Below are 24,582 nucleotides of genomic sequence, written 5' to 3' on the forward strand. Positions count from 1 at the left end.
TCCTGGCCTCATACACCTTTTATAATGCTCTTTTTCTCATTCTCTCTCTACATAACTCTGTGCCTACTGTAATTATTACAGTATACTATACTGACAATACTGTAATTATTATAAAATGTATTAATTATATAAAATACAGCTTGCCTACCCTTTATCAGTACTAGTAGACTGTGATTATCTTAATCTCAGTGCAGTCACTCTGCTAATTCTCATTCATTTAAAAAAATACCACCATTCCCAAACATAAAGTTCTAGACTAAAGTAATATAATATAATGTGTATAAAATGGAAAGCTTTGTAACTAGATGCAGTTGTGCTCAATCTCAGGCACAAAGTCTTTCCTTTTTAACCGCATAAACTTTAGGAACTTTACGTTACATTACTTGAGTACACTTGAGTATAACTTGAGTAAACAAAGCTTTAAAGCTAAAAACCTATATTTTAAGTTTTAAAAATCACTGCACTATTTGCAAATACTGCCACAGAGGCTATGACCAAATAACAGCAAAGCCAGTTCAGTTACTTGCTCATTTGATGGTCATTTGTTGGGCTTTCCTTTCATGATGATGATGATGAGCCTAAGAGAGGCAGGCAAGAAGTCACTTTAGTTTCTGGGGTTGGAGTAAAAGTGGAGCTTAGTCTGATTTGTAGCCTTGACATCACCTCTAAATATAGTTCTGCCTAACCTGAATTGGCCAGACGGAAATGGCTGAAAAAAAGAAATTCAGAAATGTATTAATTGGGGGAAACAACAACAACAACAACAAAAAGCCCACCAACTTACTTTCTTTTGCAGCTGGTGGTAAATTCACCACAGCGTTATGAAAATGAGGTGATGAGAGCTTTAGTGCAATATTCTGATAATGTCAGAAATAATAATAAAACCTTGTTATTCAATTGTTTTAAGGGGAGATTTAAAATACAAGACTGGTGTGTATATCATGTATAAATGTACAAACATCCTCCTAGATGTCACAGCCACCTGTTCACCACACAACTGTACTGTATCCTACCCGCATCCTTTAGTTTCTGTATGTGATGTTTCCTTCACCATCTTACTGATTGGTTGATTTTATGACACCTGATTGACATTCTGACAGCACATTTTTATCCATCAGCGTAAACCAAGTCAATTATATGACACGTTTTTTTTAAAGTTGAGTAGTTAAATCAGCAGTCTTTTTTCCTATTTTCATCTTTTTTCTTTCTTTTTGTAGGTGACTACACTGACTTCTACTCATCCAGAGACCATGCCACTAATGTCGGGATCATGTTCCGGGGCAAAGAGAACGCACTGATGCCAAACTGGTGTGTAACATGCTGGTATCCACCAGCAAACATTAGACGCATGCACTACTCAACTTTATATAATTATTTAGACCTTTAAAAAACAGCAAAACAGCAAATGGGAAAAAAAACCTCAATAGACAAAAGAATATGTCATAGAGGTGTACAACCTGGATCTACTATTTCTCATTTGTTCCATTATGAAAGCAGATGATGGTTAAAAACATGCCCACAGTTTCAAGTGACTGAACTGATGGTTTTTGGTGGGCTTTTCTTTTAGCAGTGTCATCGATTATGTTCTTTAATTTGAAATCCTGCACATTCATGCACTCAGTACAGCGCATTACATCTGGGCCCTACTCACATTGCCTTTCCAAATCCTTAATACTCTTTAAACACTCATTAACCTGGTGGCCCTGTTATGTCCAGTAGTACTGTCTACACCTGCTTAACATCCAGCACTATGAGAGCAATGTAATACAAGAATGGCTACTAAGCAACAAGTCATTAACATAGACGCAAACAAAGGCATTTGTACCCACTGCAATATTTTGGCACTGCTTCTTGAGTTTAAAGCTTTAACAATCACAGCTCTATATGGAAATACTGCCACCAAATAACAGCAAAGCCGGTTAAGTTACTTGCTCATCTGATGGTTTTTGATGGGCTTTTCTTTCAGCAGTGTCATCGATTATGTTCTTTAATTTGAAATCCCGCACATTAATGCACTCAGTACAGTGAATCATGAACTCTTAAATGGCTACTGCCACCATTTAACAGAGCAGTTGACATAATGTGGTTGAAATATTTAATGACAATGACTGAATCGAGTTTTATATCAAACAATAAATCAGTTGTTATCAGGATGTTTACAAAAAAGCCATGGTTGTTTTTGGATGCAGCACGTAAGATTATATAAAAAAAAAAAATTAATATTCAATATGAAGTATGTATACATATTAAATATTATTCACGTGAACATAAGAAATAGTTTTTTTACATATGAAATGAGCATGTTGTAGTATGCATGCAGCCAACTTCTAATCATGTTTGCTATTTATTCATTAAACCAGGGTTTATCAGTATTTTGCAGCCAAGGACTCCTTTAACTGTAAAATGAATTTCAGTACAGATTAATTTTTTTAAACCTAGTCCACTTATTCCCATATTATTATTCAAATGTGCAGAATTATTCTGGCTAATTATTGGAGCCATAAAACTTTTTGTTCCTGATCTTTCCATTGCCACAACACATTAAGTCCAAGTTCAGATTATTTATAGGGTGACATATCTTGACATATATATATATATATATATATATATATATATATATATATATATATATATATTTGGTTTTTTTTTTTTCTTTTTTTTGAGTTATTGATTAAACACATTCAATTCAAGTTACTAGTCAAAAAGATAACAATATTAAGAACTCATTAATAACTATAATCACTTAGATAATGGTGGGTTTTAACTTCCATCACACAACTCACCATTATCACCACCACCAGCTGAAGACCCACCCAGTGTTGCCAATCCATTTAATCTTTCCTGAGACATGCTGCTCCTCAGATAGTTCTTAATAAGCATGATGCTGCTGGCTTTTGCACTGTTAGACATGAATAACTTCCAAAAGCAATGTAATTAGCCTGATCATTAGCAACTTCTAAATCATCTGATGAAATCAAATGCATCCTATTGGATATATAACATTTCCCAGACCGCCCAGATCTCCATAGATGACCTTTCAAACACCACAACAGTAGCACAAAATAGTGCAATATTTCATGAGGTGAATGTAACACTGATGCATTAGATATAATAGATGGTTCCATGTGCCATGGGGAGCCCAAGAGGACTCCCAAGGGGACACTGTGGAACAGAAGTTCTTCAACAGAATGAACTTGTTAATTTAAAATCTCTTCTGCTGCTCCTGCTTATGCCTGTTCATTATAGACATGCTCTACACGCCGAGGCAAAGTGACAGTTTATGTTTAGATACATGCATCATTTCTTTTATTCCAAATCACCAGAGTTTGCACCTGTTCAGGCTTCCAAGCATTAGACATGTATGTATGAATACTGTCTGTGCTACATTAGAGCTTTCACTGTGTGCAATTAACAAACTCTTTTCATGTGACTTAGGCAAACAGTGAAACTGTCAAATGATGCTACTGTTTTTAAATTTTTTTAAATGACCAACTGGTTTTAAAACTGCCAGGAAACAGAACAGAACATGCTTGTGCACACACAGACACACACAAATATATATATATATATATATATATATATATATATATATATATATATATATATATATATATATACTTTAATAGGAAGACCTGCTCATTTATGCAGTTATCCAATCAGCCAATCATGTGGCAGCAGCACAATGCGTAAAATCATGTAGATACAGGTTAAAAGAGCTTCAGGTCATGTTCACATCAAACATCAGAATGGGGGAAAAGTGTGATCTCTGTGACTTTGATTGTGGCATGGGCTAGTGTGAGTATTTCATAAACTGCTGATCTCCTGGGATTTTCACACACAACAGCCTCTAGAGTTTACACACAGAATGGTGCGAAATCAAAAAGCATTGAGAGAGCGACAGTTCTGTGGGTGGAAACACCTTGTTGATAAGAGAGGTCAGAAGAAAATGGCCAGATTGGCGTGAGATGCCAAGAATGATTAGTAACTCAAATAATCACTCTTTACAACCACAGTGAGCAGAAAAGCATCTCAGCATGCACAAAACATCAAACCTTGAGATGGGTGGGCTACAACAGCAAAAGACCACATCAAGTTAAACTCCTGTCAGCCAAGAACAGGAATGTGAGGCTATCATGGGCACAGACTCACCCAAAATGGACAGTTGAAGATTAGAAAACAATCACTGTGTCTTTTTCCACTCTTCAGCTGTCACTTTGCTTTGTGCTCCCTTCGCTTATGTTGTTAAGGATGGAATTGAAAGTGGTACTGCAGCCAGCCTCTAGATGGGGTCAGAGACATATTAAGCTTTCAACTGCTGTAATGTTGTCCATCACACACAAGTCACTGACAGGACTAAAAGGATACAAGAATAATAAATATAGAAAAGTAATAAATTAAAACAGTAAAAATATTAAATATGTGAAATCATATAAATAATTTCTAATTTACGTATAGGGTAGTATCTAAATTATTTTTTAATGTTTTTAGCCTGGATTTAAAAATTTTCAGTGTCTGAATTTTAATTGGTAGATTGTTTTATCATTTTGTTACAGACACCCTAAACTGTAAGTTTTTTTTTTTTTTTTTTTTTTTTTTTTTTTTTTTTATAAAAAAGTGTTATATCATTATTTTTGACTTAATAAGTTGTTATTTCAAGATATTATATCGTTATTTTGATTTAAAATCTTGGTATTTCAAAACAGTGAGTTATTTTTTTTATCATATCTTTTTATTTTAACTTACTAACACATGAAGTCATTTCGAGTTATTATCTCGTTATTTCAAGATGTTATTTTGTTTCTTATCATTTCGACTTAACTCATAATTTCTAGTTAATATCTTATTTTGATTTATTATCTAATTATTGATATAGATTATCTCATTATTTCGACTTAACATTTAACACCCCACATCTATCACCATGACTAATGTATTGAATATTAGCTTATAGTAATAGTAAACAGTTGTTATTCCATACAGTGAAATCCATACTGCCAAACTGCACAGAGTGTAGGGTTTTTTTCTCCATCATCCTGTCGTTTTAAGTGTTAGGAATAAAAGCCTTGACCATATCTGAACACATTTAAGTGAATTACTAATCATTAGACATATATGTATTTATCACAAATTCCCCCTTTCTGCATGTAGCATGCTCCTGTTTTGAGTTCCTGTCTTTTCTTTTGTTTTTCATATTGCCATGTGTTCTTTGCTTTCATTCCCTCCTTGTATCTGCCCCTGTCACTGTTTTATCTCCCTGTTGTGTCATGATTGTGCCAACCTGTTCTCTGTGTAGTTCATGAATAGTTTGTCTAGTTATACTCTTCAGTGTCCCTGTTTCATTGTAAAGACTCGTCGTTGTATACGAGCATTTCTAAGCCTTTGTTTCCAGTGGTTCCTGCTTCCTCTGTTTCCTAATTACTTCCTGGTTTTGACCCTTACTCTACTTTGCCGCTCTGATCATGGATTACTCTGGTTTGTTGTTGTCTGCATGTGTTTTGACCCCTGCTATGGACTTGGACAATGATTTATGGATTGCTTTTTATAAACAGAATGCTGATCTTACACACACATGTACTGTCTCTCATCACCACATGTTACAGTAGCAACTGAATTCCACTGAAGCAAAGTCTGGCTTACTTACTATCTGAGTAAAAGCATGCAGAATAATAATTAATGTTGCTATTATCAAGTTTAAATAATTAAATATTAAGTCAAAATAATGACCTTCTTTTATTTTCACAATTTGAAATTTAGGGCTTCTGTGTTTTGGGAAAATGTCTAACTTTACTTGAGAGCTGTTTCCACCTCACTTAAAAAATTCATCCTTGTGGCTTTGAGTGTGTGTGTGTGTGTGTGTGTGTGCGCGAAGGTGTTTGCATATTTTCCCTGCTGTGACAAAATGTCACCCTGCTGTGAATCATACCCAGGAAAAGTGCTACACTTTTTGGTGTTATTTACATGCCCCAGAGCCCTTTCGCAGTCATTTGATGTAGACAGAGCAAAATTATGGAGTGATGCAGGAACAAAGGTTACTGAAGTAATTTTGGTCTCTCTTGAGTCTCACCACCCGCTGTGGCACCCTCAGGGGCCAGTAAACCTGCCACGGTGTTTTCAGAAAAGTGCAGCATTTCATTAGGAAGGAAAAAGGCAAAGTGTTTCTCAGTATATCATTAGCTATTTGTTCTGTAGCTATTTGTTCTTTTTGTGTACTTGCTTTTGCACTGTCCAAGTTCAGTCAAGTACCACAAGTGTTCTTGATACTCCAGCATAGCAGTGACAGATGGGACAAGTCCATGCTATGTTTTCAGTTCTAATTTTAACTGCATGGTGCTTTATACCAGAAATTACATAATACAATCATCAAACATTTGCACAATTATTACTAGCAATGCCTGACATTTATTCTTATATTCTTATTCTATATTAAGTTAGCTCGCTATAAAGAGGTAGCAATAACCTGCTATGGAAGATTTAGCTAGCTAACCAAGTTAGCACTGACTTATCAGTGTTCATGGTTCATGTCGCTCATCTAGAGCTTAAAGCAAGTGCAGATAATATCTCATAATCTTACTTTCTGTTCTTGAGTCCTTGTGATTTTTTTTTCTTACAAGGTAACTAGCAATCATCTGCAAATCACTGATTATACCTGTAATCATTTTTGTCTTCTAATAATCTCCGGACATCCAGTCATACTGCACTCTTCCCTTCATTGTAGATAGTGTTTTTACAAAATCTGACAAACCCCTAGAGCCTTAGGCAAAACCTGGTCTCTGTGAGACTGGCATAATCTTTGCTCCTTGCTAACTTTAAGAGAAAGATGTCAACAGGTGGAGGGAGAAAGGTTATTGGAGTGCATGGCCCTGTTCCTTGAACTCTTAAATGGACAGATGATGAATGTGTGGCTTAAAATAGCAGGATGGATGGATGGATGGAGTGATGCTGTTTCTGCTCCTCAGGCTGAGGCTGCCGGTTGGCTATCATGGCCGAGCTTCATCTGTGGTCATTTCAGGAACGCCAATCAGAAGACCTCAAGGCCAAATGAGACCAGACCCAGGTAATCACACACACACACACACACACACACACACGACGTGCTTCCCAGTATATATATCTTTCACTATTTTAATCATGATATTCATAGAATTTGGTAATACTATGAAATTGAAGAAAGGTTGTAGTCTTCTCCAGAGACCTGAGTGATCTTTTATCATGAACATAAAGAGAATCACAAAGTGTATCACAACATAAGTAATTGCAATAAAGCATTTCATCCAGATCGTACAGGCCTAAAACACACTCATTCACTTTGAAATATTAGGGGTGTTTTTCAGGTTCCTGAATTAATTTTATTAATATTCATCACAAACCGTTGTCTTGGAGTTTATCTTTTGGCAAAGGAACCCATGCAGTAATGATATTTTAATGTAATACTTTGTCACAGTCAGGGATGTAGTAGTATATGCTGAAACCTACGATGTACAAAATGAAACCTGTTTCTTCATCATTTTTAAAGTGAGCAGAGCAAAAGTCAGCAGAGTTTAGCTTAGCTAACAAATTGAACACAAATGACGAGTGAAGCAGTATTGTGATTACCTATATATTAATTTTTTTTCTTTCTTTATCCTACAACAATAATTTACCAAAATGGTCGGTTAAATAAATGAGGAAAAGCTATTTCACATATATAAAAAGGTACATAAACAGCATTTGCATGTGTTTGCCAGTTGTTTTGGTTAGTTGTTATCCAGTCACTTGATAGAGTGGCTCTTAAACAGCTTTATATTTGAAATGTATTATGAAGATTTAATTGCCAATCATCTGGATAAAATGAGGTGCTAATGTATAAAGGTGATTCGTATCGGATTTTAGCTTCTCCGATGCAGCACGGTCGAGCAGCAGCAACATCATTAGGCTTTAATTGCAATTATCTCAGTATTGTTACTCTGCAGCCCTGAGACATTGACTCATCGCAAAAGTCAAAAGGAAATTTCCTCCAATCACTTCCATCAAGGAGGTTTCTGAGGGCATTTCACTCATTACATATCATAATACTTGCCTTTGATCAACTTTGTTATGCGGTCCATTGTGCTGACCATTAGAGGAGTCCGGAGTTCCAGAGATGAACGTTAATGTAAGCTAACATAAATAACAAAAATGTTGTTTTTCCACTCTCTTTCTATTTTTCTTGTCTGTTTTTCAGCCAAGCCTCCCGTGTTCGGGCCATCAAAGCAGCTGGACATTGAGCTGGAAATGGTGAGAGTGCTTTTACATCAGCTGTTGAGAGTTTGACTTGGATACTTAGTGAAAATTACTTGTCTGATTGGCTGTAAGAATGATACTCTTACACTGGGACACATCTATTGTTGGTCTTTTTTTACCTTTACAACTGTTACAAGTAAAAAGGCTAAGCATCAATGCTTTTTAATGCAGCAATAATCAGGATTGTTTTGCTGATACTTAATTTATATTAATATAAATCAAGATTAATATTATACCATTCTAAAATTAACCTCCGCTTTGTTCACTGAACATTGTACATTCTTCTTTTGTAACTTCTTAACCTTGTTGCTTCTTCAATCCTTCTTTTCTTCTGTGTATCCATCCACCTCTCCCTCCCTCCCTTTTTGACTTTTTCCCCTCCTAATTTCCTTCCTTCTTTGTTTCCTGCTGTCTATTCATCTCTCTATATCCCTCCCTTTTCTTTCTTCCTTCTTGTCTTCCTGTCTTCTGTCTATCTTCATCCTTCCTCTCATTGGCTGTAAGAATGATACTCTTACGCTGGGACGTGCTTTTTAATGCACGTGCTTTTTAATACTCTTACGCATCAGTGCTTTTTAATACAACAATAATAGGGATTGTTTTGCTGATACTTAATTTTAATGGAAGCTTAAAAGGCTTCCTACTATAAAAATCAATTGTTTATGATAAATAACATAAACAGTAAACATATATATAACATAAACATAAACATAAACATAACAGTTACAACCTTTATGTACTAGAATATGAAACACTTTATTTTAATGAAAGGAGTAGGTATTTAGAGACATTATTATTATTATTATTATTATTATTATTATTAAATATTTGCACAAAACTTTACTAAAAGTTGATAAATAAGCCCCAGTGATTGTGCTTAGTTTTTGCTTTGCTAAGTTTATATCATTCAGTTTAGAGGAAGCAAAATGAAACCTAATTGACAGCACACCGCATTTTGTAATGCTTGGCATGGTGTTTAAGTAATATGACCTGGCATGCAGTTATAGGGAAATAATCAACCCCGTAGTTGATTATTTTCCAGTAACCACACACCCTAATTTTATAGCACAGCACTTTTCTAAATTAAAAAAAAAAAAAATTATGTATAAAAGAATGTCATACTTTTCCTTCATTGATAGTCACATTTAATTTTGTGGAACATCTGCGGGTTGTCAAGTTGTCACTTTCGTTATAACAGCTATAAACAGTCACTCCGTCACCAGCAACTCTTTTCTCTATGTCTTAAAGCTCTTAAAGCTAATAAGTTGAAAAATGCAGCTCGTCAAATAACTGAGAAACCACAAAGAGCAAAACCTTCTGTGCTAATGACGTTCCCTGCGGCGGAAAATCTAAAGGGTCAGCTTTAAAACAAAACCCTGATACTCACTGAAGCCTTCTTTCATAAATATTAAATAAACCTATCCTTACAGAAAGCTTCACCAGAGCAATCAGTATACACTTCTCATTGTTGTTTATTGTAAGGCTTACATTATGTGAGGATTCGTGATACATGAATTCCTCATGAATGAATTGTTACTACAGAAACCATAACATGTTAGAACAACCGCGTTAATATACCTGTGATCTGGCTTGCAGCCAGGTGAACTATAAGAGCCTTTCTGTTCACAAAATTACTCAACACCTTCAGACCAATCATATTCAAGAATAGTATAAAAGGGAGCTAATATACAGTTAAATAACAGACTTGTCTCCACTTTGTTTTGTGTTTTAATATATGAGGCTGCTCCGTTGGTAATTTTCTCACACTAGCATATTTTGTGCAATGTATTTAAACATAACTGTACACAAGATACTGACATCACACTTTGTATTGTAGTCACGGGGCACTATATGTGTGTGTGTGTGTGTGTGTGTTTTGTAGGCTTTCTTTGTGGGTCCAGGGAACAGGCAGGGAGAGCCGATTCCCATAGAGAAAGCACATGAACACATCTTCGGTATGGTGCTGATGAACGACTGGAGTGGTGAGTGGCATTTCCCTCCTCTTCCTTTCCATGAAGTCATGGCCAGGTTATTACGTCCACCTACACTGTAGCTACCCACCAAATCATCCTAGAAATATCTGCTCAGACTTGGTCCTGAAGTCTCTTTCCATTGAATTGTAACATTGGATTAGTAACAGATAGGCTACAGTCATTGTATACATACACAGTGTGACAAACATTGCAACTTTACCTGGTTAAATGACCAATAAGTGTAAAAACAAAGGGTAGCAAACACCTTGTGTATTAGAGCGGTCAGAGGAGAATGGTCAGACTGGTTCAAGCTGACAGGAAGGCTACGATAACTCAAGTAACCACTCTTTACAACCGTGGTGAGCAGAAACGCAGGAGTGGAAGCTGATGTGGTGTACAGGTGTTCCTATTAAAGTGGCCGGTAAGTGTATACATTGTGTAAACATAAATGTCGTGTGCGTTTATTCACACCAGAGTAGTATTTTGTTTTTGCCTTCATCAATCCTCTTGTCTTTAAGGTGAACCACACAGAAGGGGAAACTGAATGTCGCTTCATGTTGGCGTCTGAAATATAGACACAACCTCCTTCTCTTATAAAAGTTTAGAGAAGCTGTCTGAGATGGCACTGACATGGGCTTGATTTAGCGGTGTTTCCCGGTCATGGCAAAATGGCCATCTAGAGTAAACACTGCTATCAATTTCCTTTATTATTCTGTCACACTGCTAGTCTCTGAGTCGACGATAGTACCTTCCACAGCATGCTGCGACCCAAACTGATTTTTACGAGACCTACACCAGGCTCTGTGGAGCATCACATTCCTGATTGCTTGGCTTCTTTCCATGTTCAGTTCGAACATTCACACAATGTTAGTAGATGTATGGGTGCTGTAATTTTTTTAAATCTTATTTTGGAGGTTACTTACAGTCTTGCTCCGTTAGTCTCCTCGCACTGCACATTGTAGCATATTTCCTGCTTTTACACACTCATTCTATAACACGTTCATTCTAGGATAAGGCCAACATTAGATACTAGTGGCCTAAGAATTTTCTAGGAATTTCATCAGTACTAACTTCTTGTTTGGCCTCATTTAAGTGTTATAGCACATCCAGTGTTTAGTGACCACAAGACTGTCAGGTTTGAGTGTTAGAAGTTTTCTGATGTGGGAAAGTCTTCAAGAGGAAGGGCTTTGCAGTTTCTCAGTGACATGACAAACTTCATTTTTTTTGTCTTATTAACTTCAAGAGAGAAAAACGAGACTGGTGAGGGAGTGACTCTTGATAGCTAGCGATAATAGGAATGAACTTGTTTCATGAACGCTGTAGAACATTCAATGTAACTATAAATGAATAAAAAGTATGACTTCTTGTTGTTTAATAAATAAAGAATTGTTAGCAATGGCGAATTGTGCTGGTATAAGAGGAATAAAACACTTTGAGAAATGCTGGTGTAGGAAAATAATCGCCATCACCCCTTAATCCGGGAATAACAAGGATTTACGTTATACAATTAACCAAGGCAGAGAAGTGTATCTCTCTTTTTTCATAAATGTAATTCAGGATTGTACTTCCTCCACTTTGTTCACTGAGTTGTACATTCTTCTTCTTTTTTACTTCCTTACTTTCTTGCTTCTTCAATCCTTCTTTTCTTCTGTTTACCCATCCACCTCTCCCTCCCTCCCTCCCTTTTTGACTTTTTCCCTCCTAATTTCCTTCCTTCTTTGTTTCCTGCTGTCCATTCATCTCTCTGTATCCCTCACTTTCTTTCTTCCTTCGTGTCTTCCATCCTTCTGTCTAACTATCTTCATGCTTCCACTATTCATCCATCCCTCTATTGTTGCCTTGCGGTTTTCCTTTTTCATGTTTCTTTCCCTTCTTTCGTAATACTGCCAGTCATTTGTCCATCCATCCATATCTCCCTTTCCCTGCCCCTCCCTCTTTCTGCTTTCTTAATTCTTTCTATCCAGCTGTCTGTCTTCCCCACTCACACTCATTCCCTTTCTTTCAATCCTTCCTTCCTTGCTGCTTTACACCCTACCAATCAGCCATTCATCTCTTCATCACCCTTCCCCCTTTCTTATTTATTTTCCACTTGTATTTCCTTCCTTCCGTCTATCCATCTGTTCACTCCCTCCCTCACTGTCTCCATGCTCCCTTACTTAATTTCTTCTTAAGGCTCTTTCATTCTTAACTTTCTTCCTTGCTTCTACCATTCTGTCCATTCACACATCTCTCCCTCCTATGCTCCTTCTTCTTCCTTCTGTCCTTATGTCCATCTGCCTCTCCATATCTCTTCCCTTTCGTTCTCTTTTTCCTGTCTTCCATCCAAGTTGGTCTTCCAACATTCTTTTCCTACTCCTTTTTTCTTTCCCCTAGTCCATTTTTTTCCCTGCCTTCCTTCCATCCTTTTGTCCATTCATCTATCCGTCTGTCTCCTTTCTTTCACCCCTCCATTTCCTTCATACTTCTTTCCTTGCCTTCTTACTGCCTTCCGTTTGATTTCCTCCTTATCCTTTCATGTATAACTCCCTAATTTCCTCCTAGTGGATCACATGTAGACTGACTGACTGTCTGTCCCTCTCTCTCTCTCTCTCTCTCTCTCTCTCTCCACAGCAAGGGATATCCAGGCATGGGAGTATGTGCCATTAGGTCCGTTTCTGGGGAAAAATTTCGGGACCACCATCTCGCCCTGGGTCGTTCCTATGGAAGCGCTGATGCCGTTTGTGGAGCCTAACACAGTGCAGGTACGTGGGATTGAGCTGAATGTGTTTAGTCATACGCTGCTTGTGTTCATATTTTTGTGTTCATCCACTTCCAACAGACAGCTGACATGATCAGTGGGAAAGTATTTTAAACGTGTTGGGATGTGACTGGTTTAATGAGTATGTCATGATGCCTGGTTCAGGGGCAATGAGATGAGATTTTTCTTAATGTCACAATATTATTTTTTTCTTTTCGGTCCTTTTAGTAGTTTTGGCAGTATATATAATTTTCATATGGTAGGACAGACTCAGTTCCTCAGCATTATGGCTCAAAGAATTCTGTTTATAATAATGTTTAATGATTTCAAGACAGTTAAAGTTATACCACTACAGTATTTTTTGCCTTCGCTAACAGGTTTACAGCAGGTATATATGAACACTCACTGAAACACACCTCTGTTTTAGGCAAACTCCAACTGTCTGAGTAACACACAAATCTGTAGTTATGTCTGAGGTGTAAGTACTGATGTGCTGAATTTCCTCACTACACACGCCTAACTAAAACTTTTTTCGGTCTTGTGATTGCAGTCATTGGTGGCATCTTAAATTCTATACTATGACCTCACATTTAAAAGTATTTACTAGGGGTGTGAATCTCCATCTTTAAAATGATACAATGCACTCCACAATATGTATTACACAATACAATACAAACACATAATGATTCAATACACTTCAGTTCACTACTGATCCGATACGATTCTGTTCAGCATGGATACGATTCAATTCAGATCTGATCCAGTTCAATGTAAAATGTACTGATGTGTCCTACTATTGACTCTTTAAAGAAAAACAAAAGATTTCTTCGCAGTCTTTACTTTGTGTGAGAATGGGTACTGCATTAAAGCCCTGTATTACATGAATTCTCTGTACTACGTTAATCCTCTCGCCAAATCTTCATTTTTCGTACAGCGCAGCGATACACATTTCACTAAAATGCTGCCGACTTTTTGTATATCATGTATGTGAGTTGCAGCAGAGCAATCATCTGTCAGAATCCAACATTTTCTGTAGTGCTATTGGGATGCATGTCCTTGCAAATAAAATAAACAATTGCTTCTGTTAGTGCCTTTGTAGGTGTGTCGAAACGTTTGTGACTTAAGTCTCTCTCATTCTCGCTCGCTCTATCTCTCTCTCTCTCTCTCTCTCTCTCTCTCTCTTTCTCTGGAGAGTGTAGCGTATTTCGATTGTCATGTGCATTGATTTTCGACTGCAATATCAGTCTTTAACTTTCTGATTCAAAGTTGATCTACAGTATCCTTGTAAGTCCATGCAGCTATATCATAGCCGGTTGGACTGAATCTTTACACCCCTAGTATTGACTTATCAAGAGAATGTAGATGATTGGTAGGTTTCTAGCCTACATGAATTTTTTTTTTATTCCAATGCTCACCATAATAAGGAAATAAATCATTAAAAGATAACAACAGTTAACACTAGTGTTAGCTGTGTATATGGTGTGAACATGACATTCAGATTGATTTCAGTTTTTTTTTTTAAATGTATTATTTCATCAAAATTGGTAGTGCCCTGTTTGTACCAGATCTTAAGTCAAAAACATGAATCTGGCCTGTATTTGTCGGTTTTATTGGTCTCTGATCAGTGTCAGCATTATTCTGAAATACATATTGAACAGAAGCTTTTAAACATATGATGCATCTGATACTTTTGAGAGAATACTGTGCATTACCTTTCTGTCTCGTTCCCTTGCCCCCTCCCCTTTTTATTTTATTGCAAGTTGTAATGAAAACCAGTGAATGAACAGGAATGTGGCTGAAAGATGCCATACAGCCGGCTTGAAATTATCATCAGTCTCTATTTTTTCCTGATCAAGAGCACCACCAGTGTCAGATTTGCATGCGCGTTGTGTATATGCATGCTTGTGTGCACTTATTTGCACATATGCGTGTATGTGTATATCACTTCTGGCTGAAAAAAATATATAAATGTTGTCTGAGCAGAATGTTCTTATTTGTTTGATTTTTTTTTTTTTTTTTATTAAAAGGTATTGCACTCTGTTTTTTCCAAAACAAGCTTTGGTGAATATTTTAATTAATGTTTGGGCTGCGGAGATAATATTACAGAATACTATCACAGAAACTTTCTTGCTGTCTATTAAAATGTATAAACCTCAGTGTGGCCAAAGGGACTTAAACTTGTGTCGCAGGTCACAAGAGGATTTGCTAAAAGAGAGATCTTGATTTTAAATAATGCATTCTCGACTATTAAATATAGCAAATGATGAAATAAAGTTCTTGGTTGTAGATCAGACCAATTATGTTTACATTTGTACAAGATGATATGTTTCCTTTTCAACTCTCAGAAGTGCTGAGAAGTTTCTGTGCATCGTACTATATTTTTTTTTTGTGATTTGTTATGATTGTACTGTATCTCACTGTGGTACATTCTCTTGTTTTAGGACCCAGAGCCACTACCATACCTGAGCCACCAGGACCCATACACATTCAACATCAACCTCTTTGTCTCCATTAAAGGTGGGCAATAAAAGTTCATTCAGCACTATAAACCAGTCAAGCTAATAAAGTTGGTCAGGTACCATAATGTTTCTCTAACTAAATTTTACTAACCTATTTCACCGTCCATCAGGCGAAGGCATGAGTGAGGCAGCCACCATCTGCAAGTCTAACTTTAAGGTAAGACCCTGATTGGTATCACACACCACTTTTAAGTTTTGAGCTCTTGTCTCTCTAGCTGGTTTTTGTGCAGCATCCTCCAAGAGGGTGTTGAATCAGCAGATACTGAGAAATGAGTCCTCTATTTGGTGTCACATATCCCATTCAGATCTCCATTTTTACACATGCTTCACACAGCTGGAGTTATACATTCCCCACTGTCCAAAAGTCTGAGATCACCAGGGAAAATGCTTCTATTTTGTATTCTTTTCTAATTTAATACAATTTTCATAACCAATTATATTATTGACACCAACTTGCTTTGAAATATTTACATGAATTTCAGAGTTTCTAAGTATTTGGTACATCCTCTTTTTGCTTTAACGACAGTGTGCACTCGAGTTGGCAAGGACGCCATGAGTTTGTGCAAAACCTTATGATCCATTTTAGATCAAATCCATCTGAATACATGCTTCAATAAGAGATTAGGCATGAGGAAAATCTAATCTTTTGTCCAAAGCAGTTAACAAGATCAATATCACAAATTTGCTTACATTTAATATGGACCTAGAAATAGTGCAGAATCTTGAATATTAAATATTCAAGATTTTGAACATTTACTTTCTTTGTTTTAAATATATCCAAAAAAAAAAAACCTCTCATTTTCATTGTGGTCTCAGACTTTTTGCCCCTTGGTCTTTTGCACTGAGAACTTAGGGGCTCAAAAGTTAGCTAGGATTCCCTTTATTTTGAGTAGGCTGTACATATCAGTGCAAGGGTCCCCCGTTCATGAGTTCCTCTGCGTGTTCTTCCTGTGTTCATGTGGCTTTCCACTTCCCAAAAACATGCCTGTAAGTGGACTGCCTAAGAAGAATTACCCCTAGGTATGAATGAGTGTGTGAATGTGTGTGAGCATGGTGCCCTGCAGTGAATTGGTGTTCCATCCACTGTGTATTCCCAGTGTTCCTGGGAGCCACTGCAAACCTGTCCAGGATAAAGCAAATGAAATACTGAAAATGGTGTGTGTGTGTGTGTGTGTGTGTGTGTGTGTGTGTGTGTGTGTGTGAGAGAGAGAGAGAGAGAGAGAGAGAGAGAGAGAGAGAGAGAGAGAGAGAGAGAGAGAGAGAGAGAGAGAGAGAGGAAATGTCCGTTTAATGTATGAGATATACTTTGGGCCAAAAAAGGGAAAAAGCATTAAAGATTTTAAAGATATATTTGTATATCAACTCTGTCAAATGCTTTTTCTTGATCCAGAGAAACAAATGCAAAATTAAGATCTTGTGCATATGAAAGCAAGCTCTTAACTACAAAACTTTAAAAATGGAGCAGCTTGGAATGCAGTAGGACTGATCAGCAATGGTTAACATTTGCCAAGACCATTTTCAAGCAGTTTGTCAGAACTGAAACTGGGTGCCAGTCTCTCAAACATCCGAGATCTCCCCAGAGCCACCACTGCCCTCCAGCAGTTAAGGTGAGAAAAAAAAAAAAAAAAAAAAAAACAGAGTACAGATCAGGTCCAATTCAGGGCCAGAAGCCTTTGTAAAACAATTAATGACTGACAAATTTGTCAGTCCCTTCAGTCCTGGTGATTTACCAAGAGACTGCTCTTGAGCTGGGGTAGTGAGTTCATTAAAGGATATAAAACTCTGTAGTTCAGTCCTGATAGGCATGGTAGATCTTGCAGTAGATGGTCTGTTGTTAGTCCTTGTCAGGATGTTCTGCTGTATAAAGTCTTTTATTTAAAAAAAAAAAATGTGACAATGCATGTGATATAATTTCTTGTTTGTCTGAAGTCTTTCTGCCATCTGAGAGATTTAAATTGACTAAAAATCAATTTCACCACTATAAACTAGATTCAATCTTGAACAAACCAAATAATAAGAGCAAAAAAGGGCAGAAAATGTTTAATTTTATGAAAATGCCTACTCTCCAACTACCTACTCTCACCACTGCACTGGCACTCCTCTCTCTACCCAAGTGAGAGAGTGAGAGAGAGAGAGAGAGAGAGAGAGAGGGAGAGACCTGTGAGTGTTGGAAACAAGGCTGCACTTCCTAACACACTGCCCCAAATACACTTCAATTAGAAATTATCCCAGATAATATACAGAAGAATGGCTGAATTTTAGGAGTTCACTGACACTGATAAACTTCCATATACGTATAATGGGGAACAAACATGAAGTAATTCTACAAGCAGCCAAATTTGTGGCATCCTTTTTTTTTTTTCACAGGCATGTGTATGTGGCATGTATTTTTATAGACAACAAATAAGGCAACCTTCAACTTGCGTGTGATATTTGTATTGGCAATAATGTAATCTAAGATTTGTGCCAATAAAGCATTGTAGAACTGATCTGAGAGAGAGACGAGAACACCAAGCTGGCACGCTACACAAGAAAGAGAATGAGAGAAAGGGATGAGCACACTGGCAAAGTGTACTGCACATGAAAGAAGAAAAAAGGAAAAACAAACAGACACTGTAAATGCACCCATAGTGTCTTATGTCCCAGCAATAATAATCTCATCAGAACCAGATCATGTTCCATTCCAGCACCAAAAAGATCCAAACAAATCATTTTAGGTCAGCAAAACATTTCTGAAATTTTTCTGGTTCTAGGAACTTTCAATCAAGTTTTTCTAGTGTTCAGAGAATACGTTAATGTAACGCATTTAAACGTTCCTAAAATGTTGCTGCAACGTTTGCAGTTGTAGGAAAGTTAACACAAATGTGTGTATGATGTTAGATTTTGTCTGGTTAAGAACATTGGGCCTCAATTACCAATCTCTTGTGTTGTTTATGAAGATATCTGTGCTGTGTATAGACTGGCTTCTCACAGCCAGAAGTAAAGCTTGTAATATCCACTATGACTGTTCTACATCATCAAACTCCCACATATGATTACGTAATGGCTTAGCTTTCAAACTATGTGGACAGCTTCTTAAAAAGTTTGCTGGATGAAAAAGGGGTATCTGTAATTCAGCTTCGTCATCCTGGTTATTACTCTAGCCTTTTTGCTGAAGTAACAGTGTGGGTGTTACAGCTCAGTCTGACCTTGGAGTGTGTGCTGTTATCTGCTTTCTGTGGTGACAGCCATCTTATTCTACCACTCTGTAATAGACTTTATTTAATGTAGCAGAGGATAGAGTACAATTAGTTTCCATGTCAATTAGCTTCTGTTCTTTAGCAAAATAAAACAGTGTGACTGCCGCCAGAGATGTCGTCTAATCAAAGCGCTGCCAAGCAAAATGTAGTGTACTTACAGCCCTCGTTTTGTACCATAGTGCAGCTTCATATTCTGTAGGATAATACAGTGTAAATAATATTATAACTAAGGATATAAAGATTCAATATACTAGCATGTCTCTGGAAAAAGTTGGGATGTGATTGTGAATGGATCTGGTAGTGTATTACTTTTATCATTGTTTTCATTTCTCTTTTCTTCCTTCTTCCTACTTGTTTCTCTGTGTCTGTCTTGTACTGGGCCTCTGTCAATCCTGGTGAAGGAGGTGTGGCCTCTGTGTCTGTCAGTCCTGGTGAAAGAGTGGCCTCTGTGTATGTCAGTTCTATAGAGTGCTGCAGGGATGATGGATTTTTGTAGGCCAACCCAGAAATTAGCATCACCCCGGTTCCCTTGACAAAAAGCCAATAGGATTTTTCCATTATCTTTTGGATTACTGCAGGAACTAAGCTCTGTGGCCAGCAAAAGTTTATGATTCTTACACGTTTTGTTCATCAAGATAATCTTCACAAATGAACACAACTTTTATGAATTTGGAAGCCTAAATACAGTCGCCAGAAGTAAAAAAAAAAAAAAAACTAAGGTGAGGCTATAAATGAACTACACCACGGTTGCATGACTTAAACGTCACCACCACTAAGCTTGCGACAACTCTTTATTTCAAAAACATGTTCGCTATAAGGATCCACTGTGCTCTTTTTGTGGATGAACTTTTTTGAGAATGTGTCCATGTTGCATTATTTTGGAGAAAATTCCATTTGCTTGTACGTGTCGTAGATGAGGTTTCCTGTTCGGCGTGATGACGTTTAATGTCCCTGACAATCTCTGTAGTCCCATTTAGCCACTTGTTAGCAACCGCCTTTTTCAAGACACGTAAAAACGTAAAAAAAATCATGAGTGAGGTATTACTGATGTATTTTATGTTGTGAAAATATCGTGAGCTTGTCTTCACCACAGGCCTTATTTCAGGCATTTAATCTAAAACCCATTCCAAAAAAACACTGATTTTGGACGGAGGCTTGGCTTCTTTGTCAGGCCCAGTAAAGGTGGCGTGATCTTTCTGCCCTGGCGAAGGAGGTGTGGCCATTGTGCCTGTCAGTCCCAGTAGGCATGGCCTCTATGCTAAATCAAACTGTTTGAACATACTGAACCATGCTGTACATCGTAATGCAGCTTCAGATGGTATGATGTTCAAGTACTGGCTGCTTGAAAAGTTTTTGTCAAATGCAGTATGACAGTATTGAGATGTGTCTTTTAAAAAAGGATAGAGATTTTTTAAATACTTTCCCCCTGGTATAAATATTAGGTTGTACACATGTAAACAACAAATAAAGATGATTGTTATTCTGTGCAATTCACAATCTGGGTTTCAAAATTTCATTCCTGCAGTTTCAAAATCAACTGTAAGTGGCCTGTAAGTGCAAAACACATTAACAAACCCCTCAAAAAAACACAACAGCAAAACAAAACACAGAAAAACACATCAACATTAACTAAAAATGGAAAGGTTAAGTCCTTATTGAACATCACATACTCATTGCCGATGCACTGTGCGTCAGTCTGAGAGATTGCAGTAAACAGAGAAAATGAGGATGTTTACGATTATATATGAGTATTAAATGAATCCACGGATGCTTTTATCTATGCTTATTTTTATCAAGGGCATTCATAGTCAACTTTGCATGGCATTAATGAGTATGAGAACGCTGCAAACCCGCCTAAAGGAAGAGAGGATATTCAGCAGAAATAATTACTCCTCACTGTAAACATACAAGTAAATTCTCAGTAAGTCATCTTCACTGGGCTAACTACACAACAGACTGAAAAAGGGCCGTTCTTTTTCTTTGTGATAGCCATTGTGATAATCAGCATTTTATGTTTGAAAGAATATTGTGTTAAAATAAAATGCTAGAGCATCCTCATCTGTTTAAAGTCACTATGTATTGTTTATCTCCTCAGTACATGTACTGGACCATGAAGCAGCAGTTAGCGCATCACACAGTGAACGGCTGTAACATCAGACCAGGAGACCTGCTGGCATCGGGCACCATCAGCGGACCGGTCAGTGTGTGTGTGCGTGTGTGCGTGTGTGTGTTACATTAGATATTATTCCTAAAAGTGAATTGTACAGTTCGGTTATTTCCTGTTCGGTAGAAGATTCTGGAAATGAGTAAGAAGTGGACATCATTAAAAGAGTGAGGAGTCAAACACACACTGTGAAAGGCTGCATCCAAAACCATGCACAGTACTACCATGCTTCCAACAGAATGACAGAATAATCTGCCTGTTTAGTTTAGTTTAGTAACCTGGAGGTGTAGCCTAGCTAGCTAACTAATTCACTATTGCATATTCGTGTATGTGGTGTAATATTCTGGCACTACGTAGTACGCCTGTTGTACATAATTCAACCAGTGGTAATGCAGAAAGTGGTAAGATATCAAATCATTTATGTGCAACTGTTAGATCAGGAGCTTGTATTTGCAATATTTCTCACAGCACATTAAGGAAACATTGTGGAACTTGTGTCTTTGTGTATTTTGGACGCATCTGTGTAGTAACATTAATCCATTTTCCGAGCATTGCGAGATGGGCTACACACCTGCTTCACTCGGAATATGACCCACTTCACAGGACTTCTTGTGTTTCTAGGATCCTGAAAGTTTTGGCTCAATGTTGGAGCTCTCATGGAGAGGGTCAAAGGTCATTGAGCTAGGCGGAAGAGAGACGAGGACGTTCCTTAAGGACGGAGACGAGGTCACCCTCACAGGTGGGACTGAAGAGTGTGTGTTCAGTGTATTTGGGTATGTTTTTAGCTCTCTATGGGGACTCCATAGCCACATAATGATAGAAATATGATTCCTACACTATATGGCCAAAAGTATGCGGACACCTGACCATCAGCATTAAGATTTTCCTTCACTGGAACTAAGGGTCCCAAACCTGTTCCAGCATGTCAATGCCATGAAGGCACTAATGAATCACTTTTTTGAGCTAACGATCTCACTTTCTATCTTCTTCTTTCCTACTTTTCTCTCTCCAGGTTACTGTCAGGGTCGGGGATATCGTGTTGGTTTCGGATCATGCCAGGGGAAGATCATTCCTGCCCTACAGCAGTGATGTTCCCCATTCTTCTCCTTCCATCTATCCATCCATCCCAAAACCAGCTAGACTCTTCACACACCAAATAATGCCTTATCAGTCATGTTTAATTATTCATGACCTTTTCAGTGACATTGAATGGAGTGCATACGAGCTGTTATTATTAGCTCATTGGAGTTTCACTTAGCCAAAGCTCTTCTGTGGGCAGAAAGGATTATGATTGATTATGTGTGACAGCCAGGGAAATTGAGAGGAGATTGAATTAAGCACATTGATTTTTGTTTAATAATAGGAGCCTGTCCAGAAACATTCCACTGGCTTTTTTGTTTAAATACTCTAAAAATGATAGCAATATAGCAAGCTATTCATGTTGCTATTGATGTATGGCTTCTTAAAATTATGTATGTTAAATGTACTTTGGTTTATTACATGGAGGCAAATTCAGGAAGGTTCATATCCATGAGCCAGTGTCAAAATGAATTCAGTTTTGAGTCTGTGTGAGTGTTAACTCCACTAGCAGTGTCCTCCTGTCTCGTTAGTGCGCTAGACAATCGCTTACTTTTCACAGGAATGCAGCACCAACCAACAAGTTAGCACTAGAATCACTAAGCACGTTATATATAAACATATTTAATGTGTTTCTTTTGGACTTTTGCTTTAAGTAGTTCAGTAAGTAGTTAATTAATGACTAACATAAGAGGTCAAAGAGTTAGCTATGGAAGACAGGAATGCAGTACAAGCCAGCTATGTAAACACTGAACCATTGAACTGTAAAGAAAAAAACAGTACATGCCAGCAGGCTTTGTCACTTCATACCATGCTTTTAATTTTTCCTGCGATCAGTAGCACTGTACATTTCAGCAGGATGTGGTAGAAGCGAAAAGGTCAAGTTTTTTGGTTAATATCTGAGATCACAGCTATAGTCTGCCACCTCTCTATTTTCTTTAGTTTCATCATGTAACAATAATGACCCAGATAATAACACACACAAACTGGCACGATGTGTGCAACAACCTCATTTGCTAATTGGGAAGATATCAACACAGCTTTATTTTAATGATCATCTGCTTCTTTCCGCCATCCTCAGAGTATAATGTGTGATTTAAATCAGTCAGTGTTGTAAGACAGCACTCTGTCTTGGTGATTATTTATTTAATCTCCACACCTTCACCCCATGATAAGCAGATTCAGTTCAAGTTCTCTTGATGCAAATTTTCCCCATGATTAATCAACCAGATGGCAAAGAATTTCTACCATCTTGATCAGCTCAGCCTGTGTTTTGGAAACGGGTAGCTAGTCAGACTAAGCTGGATTTTTCACCATGGCAGTAACACATGACTGAATACAATCAGCAACTGAATAAATACTCCAACTTCCACTACCTTGTGCACAGGTTGGCTAAACGTGCGTGTGCTCACTGGTCATACCTTTTCTGCCTTTAGAAAAAGTTTGATTAAGTAAAACTCCTAAGCTTTTTAAAAACCTCTGGTGCGTACGTTCTTTAAAGATTCACTTTTGCAAAGGCACTACTTATTTCTCAATGTGAAGTCTAATTACCAAAGGCAGTGTTATGTTTATTTCTGTTTGTCACCCACAAATTTGGTAATTAAAGTTACTGATGTCTGTTAACTCCGCATGCGTGTGTTTAATCCATCAGCATGCACGGTGGAGAAGAGCTGTGTCATTTGATTAATTACCCTGTCTGCACTCTAAATTCACCTGCTGTGGTTTAATGACTTGTAATGATCTAGCAATCGCTGTTTCATCTCAGTGCTGGGCTGCATTTAAACACACCATAATCTCATTCCTCTCGTTACAACATCTATTACTGTGATTCACTTTCTGCTCTTACTGCCCAGATGTCATTCAGATTGGAAATCTTTCCTTTCTAAGGAATTAAAGAGAGTGGTGCTGGCTAGTATTAGCATGTTGGACATGCATATCATTATAGATCCCTATAGTTTGAAGACCCAGACATGGTCCACTTTGTCTATGCATCATTTTCCACCATTGTCCTTTTTAGTGTGCTACCAATGTCAACATATTGTATATGAAAATGAATTGGCTCCATTAGTCGATCATCTGAAGGTTGGGAAGGATTGTTTTTGGTGGCATACAGCAAATCACGGGTATCAACAAAGGATTTATTTCTTTAGTTTACTTTCTTTTCTCTACCTTAAAGGACTAATCTTACATTCACGCTAGCAAGTCACTCGTGTCGCTTGCAGGTGTGCACTGTCAAGGGTTCTGATGACAAACGGTAGTAGCTTTACAGTATATAGCTTCTAAAGCAAACTAGATACACACAAATGCACATATTAGTGTGAAAGTGATTTTACATTACATGCTAGCGTTCACAGTAGCTTTGTTGTCAGGTTGGCAGAGCAAGCTAACTCTACTAGCTACATACACTCACCAGCGGCACCAACAATCTCTGCTACTGCTTTCCAAGCTTTATTTTTCTTCATAATGTCTCTTTTTTCCTAAACTTTTGCATGTCGAACAGTAAATGCAGGTAGGTACTAAAGTTGTGAGTAGGAAACTGAAGAAACTTTGGACCACATGCACTATAGGATTGGTCAGAGGAATCATTCAAACCGATCATTTGGATTTGTCGCTT

At 37.5% G+C, this 24,582-nt stretch overlaps 1 protein-coding gene across 1 annotated transcript in view; it reads left to right on the forward strand.

Annotated features, from left to right (window-relative positions):
• The window catches only part of fah (fumarylacetoacetate hydrolase (fumarylacetoacetase)), a 27,188-nt gene extending 3,597 nt beyond the window's left edge, over nt 1–23,591 (forward strand). The window contains exons 5-14 of the mRNA XM_026930827.3: nt 1,218–1,308; nt 6,957–7,054; nt 8,201–8,253; nt 10,142–10,241; nt 12,843–12,973; nt 15,411–15,486; nt 15,599–15,645; nt 20,823–20,924; nt 21,513–21,630; nt 21,904–23,591. Coding sequence (XP_026786628.3) covers nt 1,218–1,308; nt 6,957–7,054; nt 8,201–8,253; nt 10,142–10,241; nt 12,843–12,973; nt 15,411–15,486; nt 15,599–15,645; nt 20,823–20,924; nt 21,513–21,630; nt 21,904–21,980 — 893 coding nt within the window. The 3' untranslated portion in view covers nt 21,981–23,591. The remainder of the gene's footprint in view (nt 1–1,217; nt 1,309–6,956; nt 7,055–8,200; nt 8,254–10,141; nt 10,242–12,842; nt 12,974–15,410; nt 15,487–15,598; nt 15,646–20,822; nt 20,925–21,512; nt 21,631–21,903) is intronic.
• The last annotated feature ends 991 nt before the right edge of the window (nt 23,592–24,582 follow it).

This window comes from Pangasianodon hypophthalmus, chromosome 11 (genome assembly GCF_027358585.1).
Source record: "Pangasianodon hypophthalmus isolate fPanHyp1 chromosome 11, fPanHyp1.pri, whole genome shotgun sequence".
NCBI lineage: Eukaryota > Metazoa > Chordata > Actinopteri > Siluriformes > Pangasiidae > Pangasianodon > Pangasianodon hypophthalmus.